The following is a 12,784-nucleotide window of genomic DNA, read 5'->3' as shown; positions in this document are numbered from 1 at the left end:
AGCTACTAGGAATAATATTCTCCATATTAGATATTTCAGTGGTGCTGTTTCCAGTGGTTCAAATAGGCTTGTCACGTGACCTGTCAAAACATTAACATCCCAGTGAATGGTGGTTTTCGTATTGGAAGATGTAATTGAAGCAGGCCCCTCATAAAGCGTGAAATGAAAGGGTGTACCGAGATGGAAAGCCCCTTATTTTGTCAATGATAAGCTGCAATAGCACGCAAATGAACTCTGACAGACAAAGTTTTGAATCCCGTTTAGGAAAGTTGGTATAAGTAGTTGAGTGATTGTTCCAGTGAAAGGGTCGCTAAAGTGAGATATATACCAGTTGGAATAGCATTTCCATTTAAAGGAATAATTGTGATGAGTTGGGTTTCTTACGGAGAGGAAGACGTATTGTATTGGCAGAGGCAAATGCAAAGGTGCTAAGATTTAACGTTCGACATCCACATCATGAGGTGGAACGAGGAGTGAAACTGGTGTAAGAGTGTTCTCCCTCCTGAGAAGAAATTTGGGTAATTCCCAAGAGGTCTTGGAAGCTAGACCCAAGAAAGAGATCTAGCCGTCATAGCGGATAACACATTGAAATCGTCGGCAGTCAAAAAGCAAACAATTTTGGGAATTATTAGAAAGGGAATGGTGAATAAAACAGAAAATGTCATATGCCTCTGTATCGCTCCATGGTGAGACTGCACCTGTGTAAAATTCTGGTCGCTGCATCTCAAAAAAGATATAGTTGCGATGGAGAAGGTACAGAGAAGGGCGACCAAAATGATAAAGGGAATGGAACAGCTTCCCTATGAGGAAAGACTAAAGAGGTTAGGACTTTTCAGCTTGGAGAAGAGACGGCTGAGGGGGGATATGATAGAGGTGTTTAAAATCATGAGAGGTTTAGAACGGGTAGACTTGAATCGGTTATTTACTCTTTCAGATAATAGACTAGGGGGCACTCCTTGAAGTTAGCATGTGGCATATTTAAAACTAATCGGCGAATGTTCTTTTTCTCTCAACGCACAATTAAACTCTGGAATTTGTTGCTAGAGGATGTGGTTAGTGCAGTCAGTATAGCTGTGTTTAAAAAAGGATTGGATAAGTTCTTGGAGGAGAAGTCCATTACCTGCTATTAATTAAAGTTGACTTAGAAAATAGCCACTGCTATTACTAGCAACAGTAACATGGAATAGACTTAGTTTTTGGGTACTCACCAGGTTCTTATGGCCTGGATTTGCCTCTGTTGGAAACAGGATGCTGAGCTTAATGGACCCTTGGTCTGACCCAGTATGACATATTCTGACTGATAATTGTATGTGATAGGCATATCATGGTTGTCTCCGCCATGCCGGAGCTATGAAACTCATCTCTGCCTCTTCTTGAATGCATTTCTGTCCATGTAATGAGAAAAATTGGAGGAAATGCATATAAATAAGCAGACCCATCAACCACAAAAGAAGGAATGTGTCCTGTGATTCTGTTGGGACTGGGTAGAAGAAAAACAAACTAGTTCAGTTTTGTGTTCTGTTGCAAAGAGTTCTATCTATGGCTAGCCTCAATGGTAGAAGATATCGATGGCTAGTTCCTGGTCGAAAGACTGCTTATGTGGATGAAACACCCTGCTGAGTCTGTCTGCTTGGATGTTTGCCCTGCCTGGTAAAGTATGTTGCTCTGGAGAGTGATTGAGCGATTGACCACCCATTCCCATATCTGAACCGCTTCTCTGTATAGAACTCAGGAACCAAACCTCCTTACTTGTTTAGATAAAACATGGCTACTTGATTGTCATGTGTATCCTAATAGTTTTGCCCTGCAGCAAGTGCTCTAAAGTGATCAGGGCATTCTGGATGGCTCTGAGCTCCAGCAGGTTGATGTGATATGTTGCTTCTTGTGGGGACCACTGACCCTACATTTGATACTGAATTATGTGAACTCCCCAACCCTGGGTCGATGCATTGATGGTGAGGATTAACTGGTGAGGAAGTAGTCTCAGAGGTGCTCCCTCATTTAAGGCCTTTGTTCTGAGCCACAATTTGTCTTTTTTTTTTTTTTTCATGGAGACTGTGAGAAAAATCTTAATTGAAAGTTTGTCAGATCCTTGACCATTGAGTCTTTAGACCCCATTGTAAACGGCACTTGTGGAGCAGAGTGTGAGAAACTACATGAATGGCTGCTGCCATGTGGCCCAGGCTGACTAGAAGCTTGCGTATCATAGTTAAGGATTGATGTTTCAGCTGTAAAGCAAGATGATGTAGACAATTTGCTCAGTCTTTTGGAAGAAACACTCTTGGTAGAGTGGAATCAATTTTTGCTCTGAAACAGAATCTACATTGATTTGAGTATAGAATTTTTGTAATTCATCAGGAATCCAAAGCTTCTAGATATTGTATGGTGATCCGTAGGTCTGTCTGTAGGGATTCTAGGTTTGGAGAAACTGAGAGTCATCCAGCTAGGGAGAATTTGTATCCCACCTTGATGGAGATAGGCCGCAGCTACTGCTAAACACGTCTTGAAGATTCTTGGGGCAGAGAAGAGTCCAAAGGAGAGTACTTTTGTATTGATAATGAGTGGATCCTATCTGGAAGCACAGGTACTGCCAACAAGTCTGGTGAATCGGAATGTGCGTATATGCATCTTTTTAGATTGAGAGAGCACATCCAACCGTTTGGTTGTAAGAAGAGCAAAATTGATTTGCGAGTTCTCATCTTGAATTGTTCCCTTCAGAGAGATTTGTTGAGACCTGAAGTCTAGAACAGGATGAAGTCCTTCTGTTTATTTTGGAATGAGGAAGTATTGGGAATAGAAGCCCACATAGAAGAAGCTGAATAGTTCTGTGATAATAGCTTCTCTGCCTCCAGGTGTGAGAGGGGAATCTAAAACAGGTCCCATGGAGGGTAGGGCGAGATGGAGAAGTTTGGGGAGATTGGTAAAATCTAGATGGTAACCATACCGGATTATACTGAGGACCCACTGGTCCATTGTTATTTGGGACCATGCTCAGAAATAATTGCTTCTTCTGCACCTGGCAGAAGTGGTTGACTGTGGCTGGCTGGAGCTAAAAGATTCTGCGATTTTAGAGTTGTCTGCTGCTGCTGTTTGTGTTCAATCCCATTGATGGCCTCTCAGTTGTGACTGCTATGGCTGCGCCCAAGGTTAAGACGGCAGATATTGAGGATACAGTTTGTATAGTTTCCTTTGAAAGTACAGTTTCTTGTATTGTGAGTAATGTCTGTATGTGGTGCTTGGTGCTCAGTAGAGAAGGTCAGAAATTGTACTGCTACATTCTGCTCTTTGATCTGGGAGACTGTTTCCCTTAGTTTGTCTCCGAAGAGGTTGTCCCCCAGGCATGGGAGATCAGCGAGCTTTTCATGCACATGCTTTCTAATTACACTAGCTCAAAACCCTGCCATATTAGCTGAAATGGATGCTGCAGATGTGCAGGATTTAGTCTCAAAAGATTCGTAGACTGAACACAAGTGTTTGAGCCCCTTCTCTAAATCATGAAGCGGTTGAGGTATTATCTGTTTTATTCAGATGAAGGCACTTGTAGAGGTGTCCTGCACCATATAAAATTAGTGCTGCTGAATTTGAGAGGTTAGCATGGAACTTTGGAATATTTTATGGCCAGAGTCATCCAGGATTTTGTTGGCCTTCCCTGGTGGGATTGGTAAAGTCTCGTTTTCTTTGCCTTACTCATGGCGGACTCCACCACCACCACAAGGCATAAGGCAAAGGGACTATTCCATATCCCGGAGACTTTTTAAGGCGGAATTTAAGGTCCAGTTTAAGAATTGGGATTCTTTAGGATACCAAATATCCCTGTACACGGATCAAATATCTTGTGTACCTCTACTTTTAAGGTATTCCCTATTTTCTCCACAAATCTTGAATAAGTAAGAGCTTTAGTTGAAGATGTGTGCTCTGGGGGTCATCAGAGCTGTGGGAAGAAGCTTGATCTCCAGGTAGTTCCACAGAGCAAGTGACTGCTTCATTTGAGGAGAAGGAGGTGGAATGCTTTCTTTTACTGGAGTAGGTGGAGCCCAAAGGTCTCATGTCGACGAGCTTGGTGGACTGACGTCCCTGGGTGAAGTTTGTTCAGATTGTGACTCTGCTGGTTCCTGCTCTGAGACTCGTACTGAGAATTTCAGTAGTTGTAACTGGTGCAGAGAAGTGAATAGATTCTTGATGATAAAAGAAATCTGCTCCATTGCCTGTGTGGATCTCTTGTCACTGGAGTTGGTCTCTTGTCACTGGAGTTGCTTGGTGAGGCGGAGAAGCTACAGGGCGTCTACTGCTCCTAGGTGGTGGAGTAGCTGCCAATTCAATATCAAAAACCGGAGGCAGACGTTGTGCAAATTCCAAGGATTCTTCCCCCCTCCCCCCCCTCCGAGTTTTGTCCCTTGGGAACAGTTCTTCCTGAAGATGTGACTACCTTTGTTTGAGAAGTACTCCAGGGACAGATTGGAGTGTTACCCTCATGTCACTTTGACAGGAGCCAGAGATCATCTCAGATTGTGGAATTGATAACAATGACCATGATTTGTTAGAAAATGTGTACAGCACATATTCCAAGGCAGTTAGGATGTCAGTTTGGGGTGACACCTTGTCCTGAGATTTCCTTTTCTTTGTTGAAAATGTTTCTGGAGCTGGTGGGAGTTTCTGGGTTATGGACGATGCGTGCTGTTAGACACTCTTGACCACTAGCATCAAAGCTTTTTGAGGGGTCATTCTGTGCTTCATAGCATTCTTGGTACCCTCTTGCGTCGTATGTTTTGGATTGTGTATCTACCCAGTACATGTGTAGATTGCACCTCGAGGTGTATCATGGGTTTCCTCTGTTGACACTGCCTTCGATAATAGCTGTACTATCTTATAATTCTCCACTTCAGGGGTCAATCAACGCTAACCCCCACTCCTCCTTTAAATCCCGGGGTGTAAAATTTCTGTTCAAAAATATTCTTAATGACCCAAAAAACATTTGTGAAATGGAAACATGGTAGTTTCATATTCTGACCATGTAGCAATCCACCAAATTTATGGTTACAGACACACACATCATCTTCCTGACCAGTCTCTCTCTCAATCGCATACATGCTCTCGCACCCACACACAGGCACCCATTCTCTGGAGTCAACCAGCAGGGGGAACGACTCCACTCCACCCCTGAGGGACACCGCTGCAGATCAGGGTGAGGTCCCTCCACACGTAGATACAGGCGACGAAGATCCGGATCCGGTAGAACCTAGTGTGGATGGGGACAACAACCGCATAGTCTGGCTGTTTAAGAGGGAGGAATTGCGCCCCTTTGTTCCCCAGGTGCTTGAGGAATTGGGGGTGAGACCCTCGCTGGAAGATTCAGACAGCGAGGGAGTGACCCAGTCCTGGACGGTCTCTGGGGTTCACCTAGTGCTTTTTCCCAGCCCGAAGAAGATTCAAAAGCTCATCCAGCCGGGAGTGGGAATCCCTGGAGACGGAGCTTAAGGTCAGCTGGGTGATGCAAAAACTCTATCTGCTAATGGAGGAACATTTAGAACGCCTTAGGGTACCTAAGCTGGATGCGGCTGTATCATCGGTGACCAAGAAGATGACCATTCCAGTGGCGGGAGCGGCTGCTCTTAGAGATGTGCAGGACCGTAAGCTGGAGTTGCATCTGAAGCGGGTGTTCAAGTTCTCCTCCTTAGGACTTTGGGTGGCGGTGTGTGCCAGCATGAAGAAAAGAGCATGTTTATGTTGGATTCAAAAACTGCAGGACCCATTGTCTTCTGGGACTTTGTCAGCTTCTGAGGCGGCTCGTCTGGAGGCGGCAGTAGCATACATGGCGGATGTCTTATACGACTTGGTGCATTCAGTGGCCCGGACTATGGTCTCATCTGTGGTGGCTCAGCGACTCCTATGGCTCCGCAATTGGGCAGCAGATGCTTCCTCCAAGTCGCAACAGTGCAGTCTGCCTTTTCGAGGGAAGTTGCTGTTTGGAGAGGATTTGGATCAGCTGATGAAATCTCTGGGGGATTCCAAGGGCAATAAACTGCCGGAACATAGAAAGCCCTACAGGAAATCATTCGGTCCTTGATCCTGGTTTTGGGATTTTCGAAAAAGCAGGTCGGGGAGGAGTATTTCACCCTCTAGTTCCAGTCAGACCTCTTCCCGTACACAGTCCTTTCGCGGCTCCAGTCATCCTGCCAGAGGTGGTTTCGGTCAGGGAACCGGAACTGGGAAGCCTGCCCAATGAAATCAGGGCGCCCACTCCTCAGATGGGATGATCGGGGCGGGTTGTCCCAATTTTACAAGGAGTGGGCCAGATCACCTCCGATAGCTGGGTGTTGGAAGTAGTAAAAGAAGGTTACGCCTTAGAATTTTATTCGCCTCTCATGTCAGCCTGTGTGGAATCGCGATGCATTTCCCACAACAAGCGATCCACAGTAGAAGACACTCTACAAAGATTGCTGGCCCTGAAGGTGATCGTTCTCGTGCCGTCCAATTTACGGGGGAGGAGAAGGTACTCCATTTATTTTGTGGCTCCCAAAAAGGAAGGCACTTTCCGACCCATCCTGGACCTACAGAAGGTGAATTGCTGCTTGAAGGTGCCCCATTTTCGAATGGAAACACTTCGTACAGTCATCGCAGCAGTTCTAAAGGGAGAGTTCCTTGCCTCCTTGGATCTCACCGAGGCTTATCTACACATCCTGATTCGCAGCGCTCACCAGAGATTCCTACAATTCAAGATCCTGGGTCAGCATTTTCAGTTCCGGGTGCTGCTGTTTGGACTGGCGACGGCCCTGCTCACCTTTACGCCTAGCTCATCTGCCGAACCTACTGCGACAAGGGCCCATTTTTTCGGATCGGGAGGATCACTTCTCTCTCGCAGCCTGGTGTTTGAGAGGCGGCGGTTACGGATGAAAGGTTATTCGGAAGAGGTGATTTCCACCCTGCATCAGTGCAGGCGGCCCTCGACGTCTATGGCATACTCTCGAGTGTGGAAGGTGTTTTGAAGTCTGGTGTGACCAGCAGGGTGTAGTGCCGTTGTCAGTGACCATTCCTCAGGTCTTGGGGTTTTTGTAGCAGGGATTATGTAACTGTTTGGCTTATAGTTCTCTGCGTGTCCAGGTTTCAGTCCTGGGATGTCTCATAGGGTGGGTAGGTGGCAGGCCTCTAGCCAGCGACTCAGACATTGTCCGTTTCCTGAATTGGGTGAAGCACCTTCGTCGTCCTCTTAAGTTATGCCCAGAGTGGAATCTCAATCTGGTTTTGAGGGTGCTTCGTGATTCCCCTTTTTAGCCCCTGAGACACGCTTCCTTAAAGGACCTCACCTTGAAGGTGTTCTTGGTGGCCATGTGTTAAGAATTGCAGGCTCTTTCCTGTAGGGATCCCTTCCTCCGCATCTCGGCTGATAGGGTGTCCCTGCGCATGGTCCCTTCCTTTTTACCGAAAGTGGTGTCTGCCTTTCATGTTAATCTGACCGTGGAGTTACCCAGATTCCCTGATTGGACTTATGACACCGCTATGTGAAGAGATCTTCATCTGTTAGATGTCCGCCGGTTTCACCTTCGGTATTTGAAGATCACTAAATCTTTTCGAAAATCAGATCACCTTTTTGTGCTCTTTGGAGGTCCGAAGAAGGGTGAAAAGGCATCCTTGGCTCGCTGGCTGAAGTAAACAATTTGCTTGGCCTACATCGAGAAGAGTTGCCCTGTCCCGACTGGTTTGAAACCTCACTTGAGAGCTCAAGAGGCTTCTTGAACGGAGTGTCCGTTTTCACCTGAGGAGATTTGTAGAGCCGCAGTCTGGTCTTCCCTGCATACTTTCACAAGGCATTATCATTTGGATGTCAGGGATCCGGACCAAGCGCTTTTTGGGGAGAGCGTCTTGCGAGCAGGTCTTTCAGGTTCCCGCCTGGTGTAATGTGGCTTTCGTACATCCCGCTGGTCTGGGCTGATCTGGGTATGTACAGGAAAGGAAAATTTGGTTCTTACCTGCTAATTTTCTTTCCTGTAATACCACAGATCAGTCCAGGATCCCGCCCGGGTGATACTGCCGAAAGACTGATTTACCTAACAGCTGCTGTACATAGGAAATCTATCAGAATGATTCTATAATATTTTGGTTTTTGTTATAAACCTGATTTTCAGGTATAGGGGTTGTTTTTCGGACCCTTGAGGGAGTTTTTTTCCTGTTCGTCCTTGTTTCGGGAATTAGATGGTTTAATGCCAATTATACTTTGCTTGAGTATTGATAAATACTGATGAGCTGTAGGTAGCTCACTTGGGATACCAGTGCCTCTAAGCTTTGCTCTCTGACTCCATCTGCTGATGGGAGTGCACAACCCACTGGTCTGGACTGATTTGTGGCATTACAGGAACGAAAATTAGCAGGTAAGAACCAATTTTCCTATATGTTTCTAACAATCAAAAGTATCTTTGCACACAAGATGGGTCTTTTTTAACGGAAAGGAAATTTTTGGAGCAAGGGGTCATGGGATGAGGGTGAAAGGAGTTAGACTGAGGAGAAATCTATTGAAGTATTTCTTTACAGAAAAGGTGGTAGATGGATGAAACACTCCCAGTGGAGGTAGTGATCTAGAAAGCATGGGATAAGCACAGGGGATCTCTGAGGAGTGGCAGGGATTGTAGAGCTGTAAAGTTGTGTGGATGGGCAGACTAGATGTACCATATGGTCTTTCTGCCTTCATGTTTCTATGGAGTAACTTTTCCCACATTTGTTAAATTATAACCACTGAAGACTGCTTTTTAAAATTCTGCTTTGTTCAGCTTTACGTTTCCCCTGTTTTTATGGTTGCAGTCCTCCTGTTAGGCGTCAGAGGGGAAGAAGGGACCGCCTAACTCGTCACAATTCTGTCAATCAAGATGAGAACTATCATCTATCCTATGGACAGCAACAAGCAATAGAAGAGCCCAGAGCTTTCCACCCACCAAATGTATCACCTCGCATGCTGCACCCTGCTGCTCACCCTTCTCAGCAGAATGCAGTGATGGTTGACATTCATGAGCAGGTATAAAACTTTCTGCAGTAGTATAACTTTACTGATTCGTAGATATGATTTTTGTTGGAGGTTATGTAAAAGATTGGAAGTTATTGTAGTTAGTGATTCATTTAATGTGTTAATATACTTATTGAATTTTATATGGATATAATCTGTAAAGAAGATACAGAAACATGAATGTTACAAAAACCTTTGGGCTATCTCATGCTCATATGGATAGAACTGTATGCTACAAATCAAGAGACCCAAAGTCAACTCTTAGCTTTGATTGGTGTGAGAGTTTTGAAAAGAGGATTGAGAGGAATATTTCCCTTGGGGAATAACTTACTGTAAGTAGTAATAAATTTTTCACAGGACAAGCAGGATGGTAGTCCTCACATTTATTTATTTGTTTAAGGGTTTTTATATACCGCGGCACGTCTGAAACATCACCTAGGTTCACAGTGGAACGTAATGCAGCAACAGGCTTTACATGAAACATAGAACACTAACGATTAATTCATACATGGAAACATGGAAACAGGGTTAGAACTGAAAAATTGGTATAAATCCATGTGTAGCGAGCAAAATCTTCTAGCACTGAGGTCAACCAACCTTCGACCAATTGCATCCGAATCGAACCACAGAGTGGACAGATTCTGCTCCCTACACAGGCATACAAATGCGTTAGCCATGGGCGCTTTTGCTCGCCCCTGCAACAAAAGCCTCCTATAGGCGTCTCTTCCAATACCACTCATAACCAAAACTCTTGTGAAGCTACAGCAGTACAGATTTTCAATGATTCTCATAACCCCGTACTGGCCTCGACAAGTATGCTTGCCTATACTTCTCAACCTATCACTCCAGGAACCAGTTCGCCTGCCCACAGGCCAATCTCATAACACAGACTTACTGATATTCTCAGGTACTTGTAGTTTCACGACAGCCTTCCACATGTAAATCTTACCATTCGAAATGGGCAAGATTTACCAAATGACATGCACAAAAAGGTATTGGCCCCTTTTTTCCTGCCCCACTCCATCTCTATTGGGCTATCTAGGATACCTTTCGGATTCTGGTCTCCAGACATCCTCCACTCAGGTACACCTCAGTTCCATCTCAGCGTACCACCAGGTAGTAGGGGATGCCCTCTTAACGTCTCATCCCCTTATGAGTCGGCTTATCATGGGTTTTCTACCACTTCATCCTCCTCTACGATCACCGGTTATGGAAAGGGGCCTAAATGTAGTGCTTACAAGGCTCAGGCATTCCCCATTCGAGCCTTTGCATTCCTGTAGCATTAAATTTGTAACATGGAAAATTATTTTCCTCGTAACCATCATCTCTGCTAAAAGGGTCAGTGAGATACAAGCCCTTGTTGCATACTCACCCGACACTTGGTTCCTCCGTGACAGACTGGTCCTCTGTACTCACCCTAAATTTCTTCTCAAGGTGGACACACACTCTCACCTTACTCAGTCTATAGTCTGCCCACTCTTTCCCAAGGCCTCACTCTCACCAGGGCGAGAAGGTGTTGCACACCTTCGACTGTAAGCATGCAATTTCATTCTACCTAGACCGCATTGCTGTTATGTTTTGTAAGGTTTGGGTGGACCCTTGGACACTGTGGCAGCTGACCACGCCCAAGGGGGGAAGTCCCGTGAGGGGCCACAGGTCAGGCTCAGCTCCGGACACACAAACACAGATTATATCTTTTATTAGACAGTTTATGAAGACACCAGATGTGGCGGTAGTGAGTAGAAGATGGAGCCCAGCTGGGCTAGTATTCCTCAGGATGCTGGAACAGCGGCTTCTCCGATAGCAATGCTGTAGGAAGAAGAGCTGAGAAAATGAGTACACTGAGATATTCACAGAGTCCCCAGTATGGAGAAGCCCTGAGATAGGGAGAGCTGGCCCTCGATGAGCGCGTACCAGATCCCTGGGCACAGAGACTCGTTAGCAAGTACTCGTGCAGCAGTTCTCCATGGCAGATGGCACTGGTGCTGGAATGGAGGCAGGCCCTCGAGGAGCGAGTACCTGATTCAAGGAAACAGCTCTGAGGAGTAGATGGTAGTTGTACTCACAGATGGTGTTTGTAGTGAATTCTTCCAAGTAGAAGAGGAGATGGACACAGGCAGCGAGTCAGGTAACATGGGCCCTCAAGGAGCGAGTACCTGTTCCTGATATCGACCTGAAAGAAGCAGAGAAGCCCCCGAGGAGCAGGTACCTCGTTAACAGCAAAGAGTGCAAATAGAAGTTGGAGGCAGAGTAGCTGGGTATGGAGAGCAAATTCCATCCATAGGAATTCCCTTGCTAACTCAAAGGCTAGCAATAAACAACAGGCTTAAATATCCAGGCAGCGTGACGTCATCACAGGGGGACACCCCTGAGGTTCGCGCCATAGAGGAAATAAGAATGAGGGCCTTAGAACAGCTTTTAAACTAGAACAATCTCCTTTTTAATGGTTAGCACCAGCAGCCTGGTTCCATTCTGGTTAAGGTGGAGCCCATCCCTTCGGAAAAGATTCCCCCTTCACCAAAAGATTCTCCTCCCTGGCTACTCATAAGCTGAGTAATAGAAAGTAGAGATTCAGCCTACATGGGTGCTTCTGGTGGGACCAGATTGGCTAAGGGTGACTATGATATGAAAACCTAATTAGGATCTTGGACAGCCCCCACCCCCTGGATCCCCAGGATATATGGCCTACTGCATCAGAACCCAGTCATGATGGAAGACCCTGATAGATTCTCACTTATGGCTTAGTCCTTGAAAAGGAGCTCCAACAAAACAAACCGGAAGACTGTCAAGCGTAGCAAGACCGTATGTCGTGGAAAAGTCTTTTATTAGTATTAATAAATAAATTGCCCAACTCTGGCCGAGTTTTGCTTAATCGGCTGTATCACGGGCTTAGTTGACTTTGTATTGTATTTAATGCTACACACTATTATTATCACTATTATTCTATACGTTATGATTTATTACCCTGTTCACCATTATCCTAGTTTACTCCCCTGTTTTATGTAATCGCATTCTTACATGCTTGTTATTGTTATAATGTAAACCGAAATGATATGTAACTTTGCTACATGAATTGCGGTATAAAAAAATGTTAAATAAATAAATAAATACAGTTGTTCTTGTGTATATAAATACATCAAAGTAGAAAATAGTACCAAGTATTTGAACATATGGACACCTTTAGTCCTTTAAATACGTTCTTTTATCTTGAGTTGTATGAATCGGCAGAGTAACAAGTGCTACCGCTATATGGCTGCCAGGGATCTGTGCACCCAGACATAATCTGTTTGTGAGTGGTAAAAAAAATTAGTCCCCCATTCAAGTCAGTAGTCCCTTTGTGAGATTTTTTTTTTTTTTTAAATTCTTTATTTATTCAATTTTTATAATACAATGTATCATAAGTTTTAAAGGAAACATGTTACATTACATTAGCTTGAAAATAATTTTACAGTAGTTATTTCAATTACCAAAAATTTAAATTCTAATGTAGTAACCAAATCTCATTTTATACATATTTGAGGGGGACAACTTTCAAGGAGTATTTAGGAAAAATAAACATAAATTGATTAGACTTAACCTGAAATGGGAGCTGTTTCTCCTTTAGTCCTCTGAAAATACAGTATTCCCTGAGGGGGTATGAGAGTCTAAATAAAGCCTTAGCTGTTCTGGGGAAAAGAAAATAAAGGTATTTGCTTCTTTTTTAATAATGCACTTACACGGATATCTAAGCAGAAAAGTAGCTCCTGAAGAAATCACATTCTGCCTCATACTCAAGAAGCCTTTTCGTCGTTCCTG

General features: G+C 44.6%; 1 protein-coding gene across 3 annotated transcripts in view; it reads left to right on the top strand.

Moving 5' to 3' along the window:
• RNF38 (ring finger protein 38) overlaps positions 1 to 12,784 on the top strand; it is a 589,332-nt gene that overhangs the window by 262,721 nt on the left and 313,827 nt on the right. For all 3 annotated transcript variants that reach the window (XM_029602782.1, XM_029602791.1, XM_029602800.1), the window contains exon 4: positions 8,791 to 9,001. In XM_029602782.1, coding sequence (XP_029458642.1) covers positions 8,791 to 9,001 — 211 coding nt within the window. The remainder of the gene's footprint in view (positions 1 to 8,790; positions 9,002 to 12,784) is intronic.

Source organism: Rhinatrema bivittatum, chromosome 1, assembly GCF_901001135.1.
Source record: "Rhinatrema bivittatum chromosome 1, aRhiBiv1.1, whole genome shotgun sequence".
In the NCBI taxonomy this organism is placed as follows: Eukaryota; Metazoa; Chordata; class Amphibia; order Gymnophiona; family Rhinatrematidae; genus Rhinatrema; species Rhinatrema bivittatum.
Note: the sequence above shows the minus strand (reverse complement) of the source record. Positions and strands in the feature narration are given on the sequence as shown.